The sequence below is a fragment of the Mesoplodon mirus genome (assembly GCF_964341445.2).
Source record: "Mesoplodon mirus genome assembly, chromosome: 3".
In the NCBI taxonomy this organism is placed as follows: Eukaryota; Metazoa; Chordata; class Mammalia; order Artiodactyla; family Ziphiidae; genus Mesoplodon; species Mesoplodon mirus.
In genome coordinates, this window is record NC_138978.1 from 113,776,028 (window position 1) to 113,797,745 (window position 21,718).

The 21,718-nt window shown below is 44.9% G+C and overlaps 2 protein-coding genes across 5 annotated transcripts in view; both read left to right on the plus strand.

The window, feature by feature from the left end:
* The window catches only part of LOC309799958 (uncharacterized protein), a gene marked incomplete at its 3' end in the record, with an annotated part of 70,406 nt that extends 65,292 nt beyond the window's left edge, over positions 1–5,114 (plus strand). For both annotated transcript variants that reach the window (XM_082613719.1, XM_082613718.1), the window contains exons 3-4: positions 627–718; positions 4,896–5,114. In XM_082613719.1, the coding sequence (XP_082469845.1) occupies positions 4,908–5,114 (207 nt within the window). In that variant the 5' untranslated portion in view covers positions 627–718; positions 4,896–4,907. The remainder of the gene's footprint in view (positions 1–626; positions 719–4,895) is intronic.
* Positions 5,115–5,124: 10 nt separating this feature from the next.
* BCL9 (BCL9 transcription coactivator) lies at positions 5,125–20,335 on the plus strand. Of its 3 annotated transcripts, none has more exons than XM_082613707.1 (7): positions 5,125–5,208; positions 6,178–6,494; positions 7,700–7,889; positions 9,070–9,169; positions 12,937–15,178; positions 16,358–16,618; positions 17,971–20,335. In XM_082613707.1, exons 1-7 carry the CDS (start codon positions 5,156–5,158, stop codon positions 19,086–19,088), a joined length of 4,281 nt encoding a protein of 1,426 aa, XP_082469833.1. In that variant the 5' UTR covers positions 5,125–5,155; the 3' UTR covers positions 19,089–20,335. The 3 variants fall into 3 exon arrangements, with proteins under 3 accessions (XP_082469833.1, XP_082469834.1, XP_082469835.1); XM_082613708.1 differs by having other exon boundaries at positions 18,007–20,335; XM_082613709.1 differs by having other exon boundaries at positions 6,178–6,272.
* Positions 20,336–21,718: the final 1,383 nt, after the last annotated feature.

Below are 21,718 nucleotides of genomic sequence, written 5' to 3' on the forward strand. Positions count from 1 at the left end.
TTAGTGTTTTATTGAATTATCTAGCTCAAGTCAGTATAGCATTTCACACACAGTAGGCTGTCAAGCAAAGGAAATCATATGGTCCTGTTGTTCAGTCATATGTTCCCCCAAATGTATGTGAAAATAAATTATCTTGCTGCATGCTTGCCGTGTAGAGTTACAGTTGAGAGTAGGGAGGAACTGTGAATGGTGTGCACTTTGTGAATTGAAAAGTGTATCTGGAATTTTGAATCTTTCACCTTTACAGTCAGCTCTCAATTCTCTGTACTAATTAGGAATGGGAAGAAGCAAAAATGTGAGGGTTTTTTTCCTACTAAATGTTCAGAAAAGTAGAAAATTTGATTTTATTAAAATATTAATATTTTTCCAGTTTCTGAAAAGAAAATATGCAGTTGGGAAGGAGGGAAAGTCACAAGGCCCTTGAGATATCTACAGAGTGGATAATATACCCTTTAATAATTGGAAGGTGATTCTGTTTACATGGGAGGTGATAACTTCCTCTTAAACTAATACTCTAGAATGAATAGGAAACCTGTTCTTCTCTTAAGATAGTAACAAAATGATACTATCGATTTTTTTTTTTTAATCACTTAGAAACTCTTCTTCTTTATTTTATCCTCATCCAGGTGAGGGTCACCTTTGAGACAGGGGTTCCTGGACTCCGCAAGCTCCTCCCCTCCAGGATGAGCACTGCTGTATCGTGACCCTTGGGGTTTTGGTGAGTAGCCTGATGGATGATAGCACTAGAAAGCATGCCTGGCTTAGAAAGATGATCTTGGGGAAAAGCTTCAACTTTTGTTCAACAGATATTTTTGCAGCAAATAGCACATGTCAGACACTATAGTAAGTGCTAAGAATACAAGGATGAACAAATCAGTCTTGATCCCTGCCTTCATGGAGCCTAGCATGAGAGCTGAATGTTACGCAAATGATCACATAATCATACAACATGGGAAATGTTGTGAAGGAAAAACACAGGATGCTGTGAAAAGAGTGTAATGGAGAATTTCGTCTAGATTAGTGGCTTTACAGTATCCTTTCTCTCTGAAGAAGAAACACTGAAGCTGAGATTTTCTTCACTCAGCAAAAATATTCAACTTGATATGGAAGGTTAGGGGTGAGGGAGAGAGGTGTCAAGAATGACTCCAAATTTCTGTCATGAGCAGCTGGGTGGATGAAGGTGCCGTTTACTAAAACATAGAAAACTGAAGGGAAAATACTTTTGGGAGGGAGGCTATATACAGATGAAGAATTCATCTTTGTCTTTGTTAGGTTTCAGACATCTAGTGAGATGTCAAGTTGGCAGTTGTGTATACAGGTCAACAGAGCAGAAGCTGAGCCGGAGATGGAAATTTGGGACTTGTTGGCATGTAAAGAACTTATAGAATAAGAAGAGAAGATGCCCCAGGGTAGAGTCGTGAGGAACTCAAAATTGTAGAGATTGGATAGAGGCAGGGCCAGCAAAGGAAGCAGATGAAGAGTGACTTGAAGGGAAGGAAGAAGACTGGGAAGGTGTGGTATTATGGGAACCAAGAGAGGGGAGTTTCAAGAAGGAAGTGATCAACTGGCAGAGTCTACGAGATGGAGTAAGATGAGGTTAGAAAAGCGGTCAGTGGTGACCTTAACAAAAGTCATGGTTTTTGTGATCTGTGGTTAGAAGTTGGTTTAAAATGGTTAAAGGGTGAATGGCAAGTAAGGAACTGAAGACTGTGTCTTATCAACTCTGGTAGGGAATCTTGGCTCCAAAGGGGAATAGAATGCCAGAGCTGGTTTTGTTTTGCTTTAATTTTTTTTTTTTTTAATCTGGAAGATACCACAACATGTCTGAAAGCTGGTTGGAAATATCCAGGAGATGCAGGACGTAGAGAGAGAGGTGGCCACCAGAGAGAGTGAAGGTGCTCAGTAAGCTGGAAGGGATGGGACCTAGACCACCTGTGGTAGGACTGACCTTTGGGGAGAAGTGGGCTTTTTTTTCGGTTTCATTAATAGGGAACAAAGATGGGGTAGGTACTGATAAAAAGAGATTTACAGGTTTGGTGGTGAGGAATCCTGCCTGGTGACTTCTCTTATCCCTGTTAAGTCCTGGGCAAGGCCATGCAGTAGGAGAGGAGGAGGATGGTTGGAGACGGTGAAGGTAAGAAATGCTATTAGGCAGGATAGGTGAGTGAGCTTGCTAGAGGATGGCAGTAGTCATGGTTAACCTGAATGTTTATGTTGTGCTGCTAAGCATTTTCTATGTACTGGCTCACCTTGTCCACCAAGTCCATGCTTAGCCAGGCACTGCAGTGATAAAGAGCATGGCCAGCGTGTCTGGCTGAATGCCAGCTCCACCACTTACTGGGGTGCGACCCAACTTACTTGGGCAAATTACTTACTGTTTCAGAGCCTCAGTTTCCTTATCTCTAAAATAGGGATAGTAGTAGGACCTGCCTTCTGTGGTTGTTGTGAATGAGTTAGTATGTACACATAGTAAAAATTTTAAGTATTATTTAAGAAGAAAAGAGAGAAAAATTATATAAGCAGATCTTAGAGTTAGGAGATTTAGTTATACTGGGGAAATATCTCACTCTGGCTACAATTAACCATTCTGTGGAAGATCTTTTCTAGTCCTTAAAGGTAAACATTTGAGCACTAAGCTGAAAATGTAGGAGCTGAAAGGGTCTCATTTTATTCTTTGGGGTTGTATGATAAGATACTTGGCAGATTACTTGCTTGATTGTTTTTGGTGTCAGGCTAAAGCTAGGGTGACTTATTTCAACAACTCCCTTGGATTAGGGGTTAAAACACCTGAATTTTATTCCCATCACTAGGTGAGCCCACAAGCTTGTTTCAGCCTTCTGTGCTGTCTCTTCACCCATAAAGTAATGGTAAGGAGATGGCTTAGAGGAAAGAGCAGGTCAGAGAGCACTGATGCGAAACCTGGGAGAAGCCCATTCACACCTGTGTGCTCCGTCCATTCATCTGTAAAATGCCGTTGATTATTATTATTAGAAATAATCTTTGCTACCAGCTCATCAGAAATGCCTGGCAGATTGAGGTGATTTGATATTTGTAATATGTTGAGAGTTTCTTTGGAAGGAGAGTGCAACACAAGTGCCAGGTGTTTCTGCTCTGAGAGGAGCTGGGTACATCACCAAGAGTCCAACCACATTCTTAGTACATCATGCTGAGTATTATAGAAAAACCGAAGAACTTTAAAGCAAGGTTCTTGTCTTCAAAGAACATAGTCTACATAGGGAGATAAAAAATACACATGGGACTATTCAATTTGACATATGATTGAGTGCTAGAATGTGTGATGCAGGCAGAAAGTACCAGAAGAAGTTACAGAAGGGGACTATATAGTTGATAACTTCTTTTTTTCTCCTGAGGTAAATGTTTTCTGATGGCTTTGTCCATGCAAGATTCATTTACTACTTCTGTTTTACCAGTGATTCCCGATGTTTAGTGGGAGGTTACAGTATGGTTTATGATCATATATTATGTTGAACTTGACAACCACAATCAGTTTTATAGTCTAAACTGGAAAAAAAAAAAAAAGCTAAAGGTGGTGGGGGATAAACATACAACCTTAAATATAATCAAGACCAAAGTGTTTTTAGGATGCTTTCTCCCAAGGTCAGCATAAAACATTCCATAACATTGTATTCTAGTTCTTTTTCCTGATTTCTTCATTTAAAAGAAAAAAAATGTGATTGTATGCACTCAGAACTTCCATAAATTCCTTTCACGGTCTCAGGTAAAATCGCTGGGACTGTTGCAAATTTCTAAATGAAGAAATAGACGTCTAACACTTGACAATGATCATATTCAGTGCCAGGTCCTAGAATATAATGGACCCTCCCAATTTTAGTCCAGTTCTTGAGCCTCTCAAAGTGTATGTAACACCTAAGCTACTTCTAACTCCCTTTGATTCTTTAGCCACTAATCCTGCATCTAATATCCTCATTCAGTCCTATACCCCATGGGTAGGAAGGTAGAGCGGGAGGTGTTGGGGGACAGTGGTTACCAAAAAGCCACATTGGAACTGCCCTGGGAGGAGCAGTGACTGAAAGTGTATCTTGGTTTTCCCTGAGCCAGTTTAGGCTTCCCTAAATAAAGGGCTTTCTCATTTGTTCTCTGGCTAGGTTTGGGAATATTTTCTTGACCTTTATGCTTCAAATTAGCCTTGCAAATTGGCTCAAAAAATATCTTAGCCTTCAAAGATGTTCTTTTACCTTCCGCATTATGGATCATTCCCATGCTTACCCATGCCTACAGCTCCTGTCATTAAGCAGTGAGAACACAGGACACGTACTCAGCATAATTTAGTAGAAAGATCATAGAAATCAGGGGACAGAACTGATTGTATTTGGTATTGGCTCCATAGTTGATTTCAGAAGTACCTCCTTTAATGTCTCCCCACCCTGAGGCCCTGAGAATATAAACAGAGAGTAATTTGTTTCATGGTTTGAAATTGGGATGGGTTGGTTACATTTCAGAGCCATCAGAGGTGAAACACCAGATAGTTGCTATGGATTTGGAGTACTCAGTGGTTTCAAAGCATTGTTTTGAAGAAAGAAAAACCCAGGTTTTTGAGGGTTTTGTATTTGGACGTAGAGAAAGGTAAGGGAAGATATATGGCTAAAGATAAAAATGTCTTTCTTATCTGCTTACAAATGCCTGGTACACGAAGCTTGGGTGGGAGGCTTGTATGCTTGGCAGAAAGTCTTAGTCACTCTTCAGCTGCTTAAGCACCAGGGCCTTTTGGCCAGAATATGAACATCTCCCTTTCCTTTAACCCTGATGGAAGCTGAGGAACCATCTAGATCTGCACCATCAAGTTGGCGGTGCTTTAGCCTTGGTCCTGCTGTAAGGGTGTTTGATGTCTCTGTTTTTGCTCTTTTTGCTCCCAGTGTGCCCTGGAGATGCGAGATTTTCCTTTGGCAGCAGGAGGCACACACCCAGAGAATGCTGGAGCTGCAAGGGGACAGGACCCACTTCCAAAGCGGAGAAAAACAAAGAGGAAAAAGGCGTGCAGGTGGCCAGCGCTAAGGGACTCGCCCAGCAAGCAGTGGGCCACTGCCGCTGTCCTCAGCAGCTGTTTCTGCTGCAGCCCGAGAGGAACTCGGTGAGCCCGTCCCTGTTTGTGGCTGCAAGCTCAGGATTTCAATCAATGCATTCCAGTAACCCTAAAGTGAGGAACTCTCCATCAGGAAACACACAGAGGTGAGGGCTAGGGCCTGGCCCAGCTGCCCCTTGGGGATGTCATAGTGGACCATGAATGCTCATTGGTGGAACAACATGTTGAATTCGAAGCGAATGGGGAAAGAAAAAAAAGATAAGTAAATAGTGATAGAATAGTGAATCAGAGTTTAGGTTAGAGTTTTCCTCTGTTATTATTTGTCCATTATTACCTGGCCGCTCCTATTTACCACCCCTCTCCTCACCAAAACATAAAGAAAAAGACCTTAAAGACCAGTCAGTACAGTGAGCTAAACTTGGCAAATGAGGAAACCGAGACCTGGAATGGTGAGGAGGCCTAAGGTCCTAGAACTAAAACACCAGCCCCTGGACTCCCACTGTGAGGCTTTTTCCTCTGTTCCATGGAAGTTAAGCTGTTGCCCTAAAATAATTTTTTCCTTCTCCCCTGGCGGCAGTGGTTAGTGTGTCTGGTCTGGTGTGATACTGCTTGTTCAGGGAGTAGTGTCCTGGAGGGTTTCCCTAACCTGCCAGTCATAGGCAGGTTTCTTCGCACTCTCCTGGACCTGCTCGTATTTTCCAGCAGGGAGGCTAGTCTCTTGTTACAGCTGTTGCTTGTCATCAGCCGAGAGGCGGGTGGTATTTTGATCTTAACGATGTCTGTTTGTTTACTCTGAGCTAGTCTTAGTGTGAGAGTCATTTCTCTATGTACATAGAAACCGTTGTCCTTTATTGACAGAAGCCCTAGCGATGGGTCCCCATGTGACTCTAGGGTTCCCAAGACCTGGCAGGCCACTCTGCTTGATCCTCCTCTCTGTTGAGAGGTCTGAGATGAGAGCAGGGGAGGAGGGAGCAAGCAAGTGGCTGCGGTGAAAGGTGGGGTGGTTACTTAGTGGTCCAGGTCTCCTTGACCTATGATAAAAATCAGTCCTCCCTAATTTGTGCTGCCCAGTTGCATCCGTTGTCTGATCTCCCTTTGTTATTTGTCTCTTTTAGTAGCCCTAAGTCAAAGCAGGAGGTGATGGTCCGTCCCCCTACAGTGATGTCCCCATCTGGAAACCCCCAGCTGGATTCCAAATTCTCCAATCAGGGTAAACAGGGGGGCTCAGCCAGCCAATCCCAGCCATCCCCCTGTGACTCCAAGAGTGGGGGCCATACCCCTAAAGCACTCCCTGGCCCAGGTGGGAGCATGGGGCTGAAGAATGGGGCTGGAAATGGTGCCAAGGGCAAGGGGAAAAGGGAGCGAAGTATTTCCGCCGACTCCTTTGATCAGAGAGATCCTGGGACTCCAAACGATGACTCTGACATGAAAGGTATGTCTATAAGATATTTGAGACTCAGAGGGAAGTAGGTATTCCTGAGGAAAGGCCTCTGACATTGGTGGATGCCAGAGAGCCTAATAGCAGCCAAGTGGGGAGAGTAGGCACATCAGATTCAGGAGTTCTCGTAGTTTAAGATGGAAATATTTCCGGTCATTCTCCTACTAACTGAAGAATAGTTTGGAACCACCTTGTTGACTTCTTGCTCTTGAGGATGCAAGCGTTTTAGGATGTTCCACGGCCCTAGCCACGTTCTTGTGGATGTTTCTGGCCTCCATGCTCTTTGTACTTAAGTGTCAAGCCAGTAGCTCCAGTTTGTCTATGCCAGGGTCCACCCTGGGGCAGTCTTTCTGACATTCCTCTTCTCCATCAAATTCATCTTTCAAGACTTGGGTTTTGTGCACTCTGGCTGCCATTTGGCCAGAGTTGTAGGCACAAGAGGCAGCCCTGGCACTAGTCCAGGTTTGTCACAGTCAGTTTCAGTCTGGCAGGAACGAGTGGCTACATGTAGTAGAGATACAGTAGGCACCAAAATGGAGTCAGCCAGAAAGAGTGTGGGACCAATGGCTGTGGTTTTAGGCTTTTTCCTCCTAGTATAAAATAAAAAATCTTAACTATAGGCCAGAACATGAAACTAGTATTCAAGCAGTGGAAGTGTTACTTCCTGACCCAAATTTGAAATGAGAACCTGGGTGATCGTTCCCGTCTTTCCTTTCTTCTTCAGGTGTTTGTAGGAGGCCTGTTACGAGCGCCAGCACTATGCTGGGGGCTGGGGGTGCCATGGTCAGCAAAACAGAAAAAGTTGCTATCCTCAAGGGTTTGAATGCACCTAAACAGCAGATCATTAAACAATTACAGTAAAATTTGATAAATGCTGAAATAAGGGGAGTTTGGGGGCTTTGGGTTCAACTAGCAGGGGCAGCCAGTCCAGGAGGATCCAAAAGGGGTTTCCAGGAAGGAGGGACATTTATGCTAATATCTGAAGAATGCATAGTAGAGAAGTAAGGAGGTGGGGGAAGAGTGCTTTGTAATGTCGTTTAGGGAGAAGTGTATTTGTGTTTTTATGAATAGAAGAGGTTTCCTCTTAGCAAGATACTTCCTCCTTGAAATTCTCAAGGTGTTTGCATTATGATGCTGTAAATGCTGGCAGAAAAAAGAGTTTTATTCTTTCTATGACATGACTCTTTTCATTCTTTTAGAATGTAATTCTGCTGACCACATAAAGTCCCAGGATTCCCAACACACGCCACACTCGATGACCCCATCAAATGCTACAGTCCCCAGGTCTTCCACCCCCTCCCATGGCCAGACTACTGCCCCAGAGCCCACACCTGCTCAGAAGACTCCCGCCAAAGTGGTGTATGTGTTTTCTACTGAGATGGCCAATAAGTAAGTTGATGGCTGTGTCTTGCTATTTGCGTGGCTTGCGTGTTTGGGCATCTAAGTTCTTATTCCCTTTGAAGATTGATCCTTTTTTTGCCCACTTGTATTATTACTTAAAGTTAACACTACAGAAAGAGGTAAAATAAAATATAAAACCTCCCCACCCCTACTCCCCAGAGGCAACCATTGATGATACTTCCTTGGCTTTCCTTCCAGAAATTTTTTGTGCTTGTATACATATATATACTTTTTTAAACACAAAAGGGATTGATTGCACAATATACACTTTTCTGCAGCTTAGTATTCTTTTTTTTTTTTTTTTTTTTTTTTGTGGTACACGGGCCTCTCACTGCTGTGGCCTCTCCCGTTGCGGAGCACAGGCTCCGGACGCACAGGCTCAGCGGCCATGGCCCACGGGCCCAGCTGCCCCGCGGCACGTGGGATCTTCCCGCACCGGGGCACAAACCCACGTCCCCTGCATTGGCAGGCAGACTCTCAACCACTGCGCTACCAGGGAAGCCCCTTTAATTTTTTTTTTTTTTTGCAGTACACGTTTAATTTTTGTTTGTTTGTTTGTTTGTTTTGAACTTAGTATTCTTTTTAAAATGACACAAGTAATGTCCATTTTGGAATAATTAGAAAATGTAAACAACTAAAAAAAAATCTCAGGAATTTACAGAGATAACTACTGTCAACATTTTGGTACATACGTCTCTAGTGGATGGATGGATCAATGGATATTTATTTATTTATTTAAAATGTGAATATACCCTAGTTTTTTTCATTTAAGATTTTTAAAATTAAGATATAGAATGAGTCTTGGCAGCCTTTAATTATTATTAGGTGTGAGAATTCGTTTTACCCTTCTTGGGTTGGGATTTTGAACTAGGATTCTCTATAAAACACCTGCTAGAGTGGATGGCTTTGACGGAGAAAATCCTGGGGTTTTTAGTACTTCTTTTGAGATTTGCTAATGGCTATCTTTTAATTTCAGAAGTTTGATGGTAAATGATAGACAAATAATGAAAACCTTTTTCTCTTGATTTCTTCTCATTCAACATTGCTGGTGGTTCTTTATACTTCTCCTTCCCCTCTCATACCAGTTTAATCGGGTTAAAGTGCTTTAGATTTACAGTTAGTGAAATAGGAACAAGTCCTAGTGTGTGCATCTCTTCTGTCTTTGCAGAGCTGCAGAAGCTGTATTGAAGGGCCAGGTTGAAACTATTGTCTCTTTCCACATCCAGAACATCTCTAACAGCAAGACAGAGAGAAGCACAGCCCCTCTGGTACGTCATTTTGGAAATGGAACAATGGTTTAAAGGTTCTGCAGTGACCGTAAAGGTGGGAGATGGTGAATTTCACTGATAGGGAGATAGTCTTTTTTTTCTTCTCCCAGTTTTATTGAGATACAACTGACCGACAGCACCATATAAGTTAAAAGTGTACAGCCTACTGTGCTGTATACTGTATACTTTAACTTACATACGTGACGAAATGACTACCATCATCTCATATAGATACAAAATTAAAGACATAGAAAAAATATATATTTTTTCCTTGTGGTGAGAACTCTTAGGATGTACTTTCTTAACAACTTTTATATAGAACATATGGCAGCATTCATTATATTTATCATGTTGTACATTACATTCTTAGTACTTATTTATTCTATAACTGGAAGTTTGTGCCTTTTGACTACCCTCCTCCAATTCTCCCTCCCCCAGCCCTCCCACTTCTGGTAACCACAAATCAGATCTCTTTTTCTATGAGTTTGTTTGTTTTTTTGTGGTCACTGACCTACAACACTATGTTTGTGGTATACACATAGTGATTTGATATTTCTATACATTTCAAAATGATCACCATGATAAGTCTAGTTACTGTCTATCACCATACAAAGATATTACATAATCACTGACTGTATTCCCCACACTGTGCATTTCATACCCGTGACTTATTTATTTTGTAACTGAAAGATTGTACCTTTTAATTTTCCTCACCTATTTCTCTCCTCTCCCCAACCCCCTCTCCTCTTTCTGCTACCTGTTTGTTCTCTGTATCTATGACTCTGTTTCTGTTTAGTTATGTTTGTTCATTTGCTTTGTTTTTTAGATTCCACATGTAGGTGAAATCATACAGTATTTGTCTTTCTCTGTCTGACATATTTCACTTAGCCTAAACCTTCTAGGTCCATCCATGTTTTTGAAAACGGCAAGATTTCATTCTTTTTTATGGCTAAGTAATATTCCATTGTATATATGTACCACATCTTTATCTGTTCATCTATTGATGGGCACTTAGGTTGCGTCCATATCTTGGCTTTTGTAAATAATGCTGCAGTGAACGTAAGGGTACATGTATCTTTTCTAATCGGTGTTTTTGTTTTCTTTGGATAAATACCCAGGACTGAAATTGCTGGATTGTATGTTAGTTATATTTTTAATTTTTTGTGGAATCTCCACACTGTTTTCCATAGTGGCTACACCAATTTATATTCCCACCAACAGTGTATGAAGGTTCAATGGGAGATAATCTTGAAGGTATAAACTACATGCTGAGCATTTAACCTAATTGTGTGGTTTTAGGCATATCACACTGCATTGGCCTTTTCTGCTAACATGCTGGTATATTGATGAATTACTAGGAGAGAAGAGGTACAAAATAAAAAAGGAGATATTTAGATATCTTAGGATTTCCATCATGTAGCCATCTCTGGGAGATTCTGAATTCAGACCCTCTGTACAGAGCAGGATTTTAAAAAATAGCAAACACTCTTGAGTTACTTGAAGAACAGAGAAAAAGCAGCAACAAAGTACTGGAGTACATGCTGATGATACCATAATTAAGGTCTCAGTGACTTTCAAAATGATTCTTATTTATTTCAAAGTGAGAGAACCATTGAATGCTTTTAATTGCTTGATATTTCCAAAATTTTAGTAAATGTTAGTCCGTTTCCTCTCTGGAACTTAAGCACCTACTATAAATTACATTAGAAAATGCATATAATGGTTGTTTTAATACATGTAGTGTTCCAAATTGAACCAAAAGATATTTCTTATGTCTCACATTGTCAAGGCATTGCACCAAATGCTGTGGGGACACTAGAGGTTCAAGGTACAGTCCCTGCGTTCAGGAAGCATAAAATCTAAAACTTGGATGAGTCTTAAACATGGGAAAAGTTAAATGACAATAAACGACTGAAGTGACAATTCAATACAGAATGGATGACATTTCGTCCTTGTTGTATATGAACATAGAAGTCCCCCCCTGTGACATAGCAGGCTTAGGCTTTCCTAGGCCTAGGAAAAGAATTTCATGTCCCTCTGCATCTCTGCTACTCAAGGGTAGACGATGGATATATATAATATTTTAAATGTATATATTTTTAAATTTATACTTTAAAAATATTTGTTTATTTATAATTTATATTGTTTCGGAATGGACAGGGTACATTGCAACTCAAACTGACATTTTATTGACTTAATGACAGATCTTAAGTCATTAAGACAGTTTTCACCTCCACCTTCTCTGGTACTAAAATGAAATCGGAAAAGGAGTTAATAAGGAGGGAATTGGGAATAGTCCAATCACCATTGCTCCAAATCTAAAATAAAAAGGGTGGTACTAAACTGTTTCTTCTGTCACGGTCACCTTGTAGGAAATCAGTGACCACCCTTAACAACAAAACCAAACTTAAACTGGCACTGGAGAGAAAATTAAGGTGACCTCCACACTCCAGTTAAGGAGTTAGAGAGACAGAGGACACTGCAACATCCAGAGTCATCCAAGTTCAGCCAGTCTTACCCCCACCAGTCTCGGTCTGCAGACACAGATGCATGGAGAATACCAGCAAGTGGAACATTTGCATACATACCCACGGAACGTGAACTGTTCGTGTTCAGGGATACGCATGATGATTCCTGTACAAATCTGCACCTTGATAAACATTCCAGAGAGTAGGTGGGGATGTAAGTAAGAGTGTTAGGGGTTTGGAAATACAGGCTGGATTAAGCGAACAGGTAGGAGCAAGTGAACATCAAAAAGGGATCACGCGGCTCACTGGAGGCTGGTGAGAGATCACTTGATGGAGTCGCTAGACTGGGCCCGTCTGTTCTTCATTACCGCCCTTCTCTAGTACCAGTACCTCCAGCAGTGCCGAGGTGTAGACCCAGAACATTACGAGTCGCTCTTCCAGACACTGACAGTGTCTGTGTCACCTATTGTAGGTGAGCGTGCCTTTACCCAGGACTTAGTATAGCATCAGTACTTAATAAATAATAATAAGGCAATCATCCAGCCTGTAGAAAGGGACATGTGCTGTCTATTGGAAAGAACAGATCAAGAGACACCACGAGCTAGATAGCTTCAGATTTCTCTGCAGACCCTTCCTGCCTACAGATGATCTTACTACAGTTAATGTAGAAATTCTCGTATGGAATCAGTGATCACAAACTGAAAACAGAAATCGGAGATGTCAGGCCCCTGGAAACTCAAGGAGAGGAGTACTTCACTAGTCACCGTGCCAGGGGAAACACTGAAGTGGAGCGGCCGTACCTCCCGCCTCTGACGGGCAGAGTGCAGAGCTGGAGGTGACAACGACTTCCTCTTTCAGTTGAAAACATTAGACTTTTTGATTGACAATGAGAAGTCTACATACCCAGTTATACTTTCGGGGAAAGAAAAAGGTGTTAGGTACAGCCTCCCACATACCAAGAAACTAATCTCTCCCTGAATCAGAAACACATAGTAGACATGTGATATCAAACCTGTTCCTCGAAATAGATACTCAAATGTATTCACTTTGGCAGTGTGGCTTTCCCTTGGCACGCTTTAAAGTTATTCAGCAAGGGAAAGAGGATGCCGTTTGACAGCAAAGTGTGAGAAAGAAATCAAAATGTCTGCATGTCCAGAGTGGGGTTGTACATGAGCAGTTTCTACAGCAAGTGTCAGTGTAGATTTATGTGGCTGGGACAAGTCTTTTATAACATCTTGCTCTTTTCATTACCCTTCTATTCAGTTCACCAATGATTTTTAAAATCTCGTTTATCTTCAGAACACACAGATATCTGCCCTTCGGAATGATCCGAAACCTCTCCCACAACAGCCCCCCACTCCAGCCAACCAGGACCAGACTTCCTCCCAGAACACCAGACTGCAGCCAACTCCACCCATTCTGGCACCAGCACCCAAGCCTGCCGCCCCCCCGCGTCCCCTGGACCAGGATAGTCCTGGGGTAGAAAACAAACTGATTCCTTCTGTAGGCAGCCCTGCCAGCTCCACTCCACTGCCTCCAGACGGTACTGGGCCAAACTCGACGCCCAACAACCGAGCAGTGACTCCCATTTCCCAGGGGAGCAGTAGCTCTTCAGCAGATCCCAAAGCCCCCCCGCCTCCACCGGTGTCCAGTGGAGAGCCCCCCCCACTGGGAGAGAACCCCGACGGACTATCTCAGGAGCAGCTGGAGCACCGGGAGCGCTCCTTACAAACGCTCAGAGATATCCAGCGCATGCTTTTCCCTGATGAGAAAGAATTCCCGGGAGGACAGAGTGGGGGACCCCAGCAGAATACTGGGGTGTTAGATGGACCTCAGAAAAAAACAGAAGGGCCAATACAGGCCATGATGGCTCAATCCCAAAGCCTAGGTAAGGGACCTGGGCCCCGGACAGACGTGGGGGCTCCATTTGGCCCTCAGGGACACAGAGATGTGCCCTTTTCTCCGGATGAAATGGTTCCACCTTCCATGAACTCGCAGTCTGGGCCCATTGGACCCGACCACCTGGATCACATGACCCCTGAGCAGATAGCGTGGCTGAAACTGCAGCAGGAGTTCTATGAGGAGAAGAGGAGAAAGCAGGAGCAAGTGGTCGTGCAGCAGTGCTCCCTCCAGGACATGATGGTCCATCAGCACGGGCCACGGGGAGTCGTCCGAGGGCCTCCCCCTCCGTACCAGATGACCCCCAGTGAGGCCTGGGGGCCTGGGGGTGCAGAGCCCTTTGCTGACGGGATCAGCATGCCCCATTCTCTGCCCCCGAGGGCCATGGCTCCCCACCCCAACATGCCAGGGAGCCAGATGCGCCTCCCTGGATTTGCAGGAATGATGAACTCTGAAATGGAGGGGCCTAATGTCCCCAACCCAGCATCTAGACCAGGTCTTTCTGGAGTCAGCTGGCCAGACGATGTGCCAAAAATCCCAGACAGTCGAAACTTCCCGCCTGGCCAGGGCGTCTTCAGTGGTCCTGGCCGAGGGGAACGTTTCCCAAACCCCCAAGGATTGTCTGAAGAGTTGTTTCAACAGCAGCTGGCAGAGAAACAGCTAGGTCTGCCCCCGGGGATGAGCATGGAAGGCATCAGGCCCGGCATGGAGATGAACAGGATGATCCCTGGCTCCCAGCGACACATGGAGCCGGGGAATAATCCCATCTTCCCTCGAATACCAGTGGAGGGCCCGCTGAGCCCTTCTAGGGGTGACTTTCCAAAAGGAATGCCCCCACAGATGGGCCCCGGTCGGGAACTCGAGTTTGGGATGGTTCCTAGTGGGATGAAGGGAGATGTCAGTCTAAATGTCAACATGGGATCCAACTCTCAGATGATACCTCAGAAGATGAGAGAGGCTGGGGCGGGGCCCGAGGAGATGATGAAACTCCGCGCCGGCGGTGCAGACATGCTGCCTGCTCAGCAGAAGATGGTGCCCCTGCCCTTTGGCGAGCACCCTCAGCAAGAGTATGGCATGGGCCCCAGGCCGTTCCTCCCCATGTCTCAGGGTCCAGGCAGCAACAGTGGCTTGCGGAATCTCAGAGAACCAATTGGGCCCGACCAAAGGACTAACAGCCGGCTCAGTCATATGCCACCACTACCTCTCAACCCTTCTAGTAACCCGACTAGCCTCAACACCGCTCCTCCCGTTCAGCGCGGCCTGGGGCGGAAGCCCGTGGATCTCTCTGTGGCAGGCAGCCAGGTGCATTCCCCAGGCATTAACCCTCTGAAATCTCCCACGATGCGCCAAGTCCAGTCGCCAATGCTGGGCTCGCCCTCGGGGAACCTCAAGTCCCCCCAGACTCCATCGCAGCTGGCAGGCATGCTGGCGGGTCCAGCTGCTGCTGCTTCCATTAAGTCCCCCCCTGTCTTGGGGTCTGCTGCTGCTTCGCCTGTTCACCTCAAGTCTCCATCACTTCCCGCCCCGTCACCTGGATGGACCACCTCTCCAAAACCTCCCCTTCAGAGTCCCGGGATCCCTCCAAACCATAAAGCACCCCTCACCATGGCCTCCCCAGCCATGCTGGGAAGTGTAGAGTCAGGTCAGTATGCTTTCATCCTCACAGTTGCACCTTAAAGCCAGAGATTGCAAAAGCCTGATTTACGTACTTTAAGAAAACTGGTGTCTTAACCTGATTATGCAACCAAAGGAGGGGGCTTTTGCCAGGATGGACGTATTTGTGGCAGAGTGCATAATCGGTACTTCCATGGGGTTATGCACTTAGTGCAGAATATGTTTCTCAGGACTGGGAGGAAAATGGGAAATGTGTGTCATTTCACTGAATGATTGACATTTGCACAGTGAACTCACGGTGGTGGAATAGAATGTCTCAACAGTGGGTAAGTGTGGCTTTAAATACTAGATCCACCCACTTCAAAGGGCTGCCTTCATCATGTCAAGAGAGTCTGAGTATCATCCCAAGCAAGGAGGGGAGGCTGCTGAGAGACTTGAGTGGTTCTCGTAAATATGTGTTGACCGTAGAAACTGTTACCGAAACATTCTCCTTGGTAAACTGCTGTTCTCACAGATCAGCTACAATTTATTAGTATTTTCTTCCTAGGAGAAGCTCTCACTGATGATGGTGGTTTTGTGAACGGGACCAGAGGTGGTCAGTGGAAGATGAGCACTGAGGTATAAATACTAGGTCTGTGCTGTCTCCACTTGAGAAAGACTAGAATCAGAATAAGATAGGAGATTTATCCTACCAAGCTAAAGTGTGTCTCTCCGTTGGGTAGCAGTTCACAAAAGCAGTACAGTGGAGTTGCCCCCTCAGACCTTTTCAGTTCAGACATCTTGGTGGCAGAAAATCAAGAGCATGTGTAGGGCGATTCGGTTAGTACCTGGGGTGGGATTGCTAATCTGGCTTTCTAGCATACTAATGCCTGAGTTGAATTCTAAATTGTGATTGACAAGGGAAAGAGATCCATAAGAGTTGCCTGTGACCCATGGTTTTCCCAAGTTTGAACTAATATTTCTTACGCATTCTTGGTGCGTTTGTCGTCCCATCTGCTGAGCTGTCACCTCCATCTCACTGTAGTCTCCCTCTGCACACACATGGAGCTTGACTAGAGACTGATGATTCATGTCCTGGGTCTAATAACACTGTCCTGTTCATCTGTCTCATTCCTGGCCCTGCTAGTTCATAACGATAGGCCCAGTAGCTTTCAAGAGAAATCTAATTCCCTGCCCTTTTTTGTTTTATCTTGCTTTCTTCTCCTAGGTGGGCCCCCACCTCCTACAGCCAGCCAGTCTGCCTCTGTGAGTATCCCGGGAAGTCTTCCCTCTAGTACACCTTACACCATGCCTCCAGAGCCGACCCTTTCCCAGAACCCACTGTCTATTATGATGTCTCGAATGTCCAAGTTTGCAATGCCCAGTTCTACCCCGTTATACCACGATGCCATCAAGACCGTGGCCAGCTCAGATGACGACTCCCCTCCAGCTCGTTCTCCCAACTTGCCATCAATGAATAATATGCCAGGTAAGAAATCAGGAAGATAGGATATGGAGCTAGCTCTGGACAAAAGAAAAACTTCTTGAAGTCTTTTCTTGATGGCTGGACGTTCACCAAGTTGAAAAAGTATACCATCTGAGTTAGTTTCAGTAAAACTAAAGTGTCTTGCCTAGAGGAAGAAAATGATCACAGTATTTTTTATTAGCTTAATTCAGTCTTTGTTGATAAGAAAGCAGGTTTCTTTATAGTTCTTGTCATTTTCTTATGGAAGTTTTGATGCTTCTGTGTACCTAGATGCTTTTTTTTTTTTTTTTTTTTTTTTTTTGGTGGAGGTTGGGGAGGTCCTCCTGGCACAAAACTGAGAACGGTAGCTTTTTAACATGCTGATCGGAATGTCTTTAGTCCTCAGATATTTTCCTGGAAGGGCAGCCTCAAACCACAAGCAGCCACAGGATTTCAGACAATGGAAAGCCCCTATTTCCTAGAGAATCACTTTCTTTAGGACTAGAGAGAGAATAAAATTCCTCCCTTCCCTACTCATTCTGTTCTCCTTCACTCCTACACCTCCCGTCTCCCCAAATCTCACTAGTAGGACATGATCTGGGATGGTGAAGGTGGTCGGTAAAGAGACCATGACTTTTGAGCCATGGGTTTCTGGTTCCAGTTCCATTCTTATTGTTAGGGATGCTCTTTATCATCAGGCAGGTTAGGGCATATGCTCTGTGGGTGGCACAAGGCACCATCCTTACCATTCTCAGTGGTTAACTCCATGGAGAGACCAAATATTTAAATGTCCCAGAGACCATAGTAGAACCGGTGTGTTTTCCTTTTCCATTAAAAGTTAGCTTTTCTTTACCATTTCATATAATGTAGAGTTCAAAATGCTCTCTCTGTAAGGTAATATAAAATAGTGATGCCAAGTATCAATTGAAAAAGGCCTGTTTGGTTTCCTTGTTGTTATTGCTGATTCTTAGACTCATAGGACTGATTAGTCCTCTTTCTCCAAAAAGGACCATACTAAGTCATCCAGGCAAATTGTTTTCTTCTATATTAAATGTCTCCAATGAAGAAGACTGTACTCATTTGCATATTCACTTGTAACTTTTCACACAGGAGACTTTCTTCCTAGCTGTCTTCTATATACCTTTGTGTCCTATAGTTTAAGACTCAATAATATATTGTCTTGTAGAGCTGTTGGGTTTGTATGCCCCAAAATGTATTATAATCTTATTGAGGGCAGAGATTGTGCATTGTATGTTTCCCCAGCACAGTACCGTGCACACCTGATGCACAATAGTTTTTTTGTTAATTTGATTTATGATAGTTTTCCTGAGTTGCTTTTGGTTAAGTTGATTCCTTTGATATCTTTATTTTTCTAGGAATGGGCATTAATACACAGAATCCTCGAATTTCAGGTCCAAACCCCGTGGTTCCAATGCCAACCCTCAGCCCAATGGGAATGACCCAGCCACTTTCTCACTCCAATCAGATGCCCTCTCCGAATGCCATGGGACCCACCATACCTCCTCATGGGGTCCCGATGGGGCCTGGCTTGATGTCACACAATCCTATCATGGGGCATGGGTCCCAGGAGCCTCCGATGGTACCTCAAGGACGGATGGGTTTCCCCCAGGGCTTCCCTCCAGTTCAGTCTCCTCCACAGCAGGTTCCATTTCCTCACAATGGCCCCAGTGGGGGGCAGGGCAACTTCCCAGGAGGGATGGGTTTCCCAGGAGAAGGGCCCCTTGGCCGCCCCAGCAACCTGCCCCAAAGTTCAGCAGATGCAGCACTTTGCAAGCCTGGAGGCCCAGGGGGTCCTGACTCCTTCGCTGTCTTGGGGAACAGCATGCCTTCAGTGTTTACAGACCCAGATCTACAGGAGGTCATCCGACCTGGAGCCACCGGAATACCTGAGTTTGATCTGTCTCGCATTATTCCATCTGAGAAGCCTAGCCAGACACTGCAATATTTCCCTCGAGGGGAAGTCCCAGGCCGTAAACAGCCCCAGGGTCCTGGACCTGGGTTTTCGCACATGCAGGGGATGATGGGCGAACAAGCCCCCAGAATGGGACTAGCATTACCTGGCATGGGAGGTCCAGGGCCAGTGGGAACTCCGGACATCCCTCTTGGTACAGCTCCATCCATGCCAGGCCACAACCCAATGAGACCACCAGCCTTTCTCCAGCAAGGCATGATGGGACCTCACCATCGGATGATGTCACCAGCACAATCTACAATGCCCGGCCAGCCCACCCTGATGAGCAATCCAGCTGCTGCCGTGGGCATGATTCCTGGCAAGGATCGAGGGCCTGCCGGGCTCTACACCCACCCTGGGCCTGTGGGCTCTCCAGGCATGATGATGTCCATGCAGGGCATGATGGGACCCCAACAGAACATCATGATCCCCCCACAGATGAGGCCCCGGGGCATGGCCGCTGACGTGGGCATGGGTGGATTTAGCCAAGGACCTGGCAACCCAGGAAACATGATGTTTTAAGCTGCTAAGATTGGATGTGCCGATCCTTGTCAAGATGAGATTCCAGGTCCTGAGAGCTGCTTTGAGGGAGTTCCAGGAGTACTGTTGGTCATGCAATAGGAGAACAGAGACCCAAGGGCTGCTTTGGGGGAGGGGGGAACTCGAGAATGTATGGATTTATCTGAAAACAAATTATTCATTTAATCAACAGGTGTGTTTTTTTTAAGATTTATTTTTTAAAAATTATTTTTGTGGACTTGGGTATCCCATGATGGCACCTACTTTTGGGAATCTGTAGCCGTGCTTTGAGAATTGCCATGGGTCACGTGTTGCACCATTCTCTGTATGTTTACGTCCTTTGGACTGGCTTCTCCCAGGATTCTTTTCTGGTTTTGTTTTTGCTTTGGGCTTTATTTTTTTTGTGTGTACTGTACTATATTGTAAAAGGGATTTTAGCAGAGACTTTAGTCTTTGGGACAAGAGAACAGGAATGCTGGGCTGTTTACTTTAGGTGGAGAATCCATCTTCAGACCTTTGGACTATTTTCTTTCAACTCCAGTGTATAGAAAAACCAAACTACGACCTCAGAGCAGAGTATTAATGAAAAGCACAAAAAGAGGAACTAAGTTCAGCGAGGGGTGGGGGGAGGGGGGAGATTTTTCTTTTTAAAAATAATGATGCTTAGGACATTTGTTTTTCAGTTCAAGTGCTCTTCAGCACTGTCTGTCTCTCCCAATCTGAAGACCCACCTTCACATTTTTCTCTTGTTTTCCCTCCTCTCTCCTTCCCTATCTTCTTGGTTAAGTGAGTTTCCTCCTGTTGTGTCCCCCACTGGTGACCCCCTGCTTCCCTCCTCTCTTTTTCCCTTTGGCAGCTGCAATACACGATGTTATTTGGGGGAAATAAATCTAACGAAGCCTCGCCTTCCATGCCGAGTGTTGTCCCGGCTCTGGGAGGCAAAGGTCTGTCTTTGGGATGCTCGATGGTCTTCTTTGCCCTTCGTCTTTTCTTCCCCAACCTACCCTTCTCTGCCCACCTTGTTTTCTGTTCTCCTTTTATTAGGAATTCCCAAGTGAATTTTATTAATGTGGGAGTGGAACAGATGCTAAAAGCTATCCAAGATTTTGTTTTTTTAAATTTTGTGTTTCCTTCCCTTTCCTCCCCGTCCCATGCGTCAAACGTTCTGTGTAACCTCCATTAAATTTGGTACAAAACCACTCACCAGAGCTGTGGTGTCAGAAAAATAAAATATATTGTTTCTTACAAAATTGAATTGCCTTTTTTGTCCATTTGGATTCCTGTTTGTTCAGTATTGGGCTTATTGCCATGTGACCCAGAAGCATAGTAGCTTTGTATCTGAGTTGATCTGGGTGAAGGTTAGGGGAAGTACATAAAAGCGCTTTTGCAGATGAAGCGTATTGCTTGCTGTTGAGGAGTAACTACTTGTGTAGACTGATCCTGTGCTGTTTCTGTCCCAATCAGGAAATCCTAGCTATAGGCAGAAGAGCAGCCCTGGTCCCCATGCCCCACCTCTAGAGGCAAGTCATGGTCTTTACTGGGAATTTTTGTGAGAGCCAATGTAATGGTGTGAAGTAATTAAGAGGCCAAAGGTATATTTTTAGTCATTTGAAAAGCCATGAAATGTCCCTGGAGCTTGTCAAGTTGAAGTATTCTTACTGTACCCGCAATTGTGGGTCTCTGTTGTCCGTTCTGCTTCCCCACCTCACTGCCTGTCCGCATCCCCTCTGCAGGCCCTGCTCAGTCTACACAGTTCACTTCCACGCACACACCTTCGGCACGTCAGCGTGTGTCCCGCAATGTACGCCTCTAAGGAACCAGCTGTTTGTGTTTCTGTGCAGTTAGGTTTGTTCTGGTGTGTGTATTTGAGTTGTAGGCGTCTTTAGCTAAGCAAGTGGGCGTCCGTGTGCGTGTTTGTTCTCAGGTGAGAGAATCTAAGCGAGGAGCAGCAGGTGCAGAATCGTCTGCAGACAGGCTTGTACAGATTGGGCTCTGCTGGTGTTCCACAGTGAGTTTTACCTGTGAATGTTTCTCTCCCCGAGAGTGTTCTGAGAGTCATTTTCTCTTCCACCTTCAGCAGCACTATCTTCTCAGCAACACAAGAGCCCCAGACCACAAAAGTGAGATTTAATTTGAGCACCTCCTCTACCAGTCACCTCCACTCTACTTGCGCTCCCTTGCAAATTCTTGAGGGGCCCTAGGAAGTAGGTCGTAATCATCTCATTTGCAGTTGAGAAAACTGGGCTCACTGGTTTAAGAATTCTGACACAATCAGATCTTTACAGAGGGTCCTGGGCGGTGAAAATTTTACCTTGTGGAGAAATTAGAGTACAACGAGCATTTTGTTTCATGAATTTAGCCCTGTTCCTAGGTTCTCTGGCCTTGAAGTAATAGAAGAGAACAGGGAAACAGCTAGGCATGGGGAGCATGAGATGAGAGCCCTGAAAGGAAGGCTGGGACCTGGCGTTTGTCCACTGGTCTGGCTTCGTGGGCAGCCCCACTTCCTGCTGCATCTCACAGTGCTGTGGTCACTAATGCTGCGTGGTCCCTTTGCGTCTGTCCCAAGGAGGGAGCCAAGGGCAGGCAGGAGTCTTGTGGACCCTTGCTGGGAGAGGCTGGGGAATATGGCACTC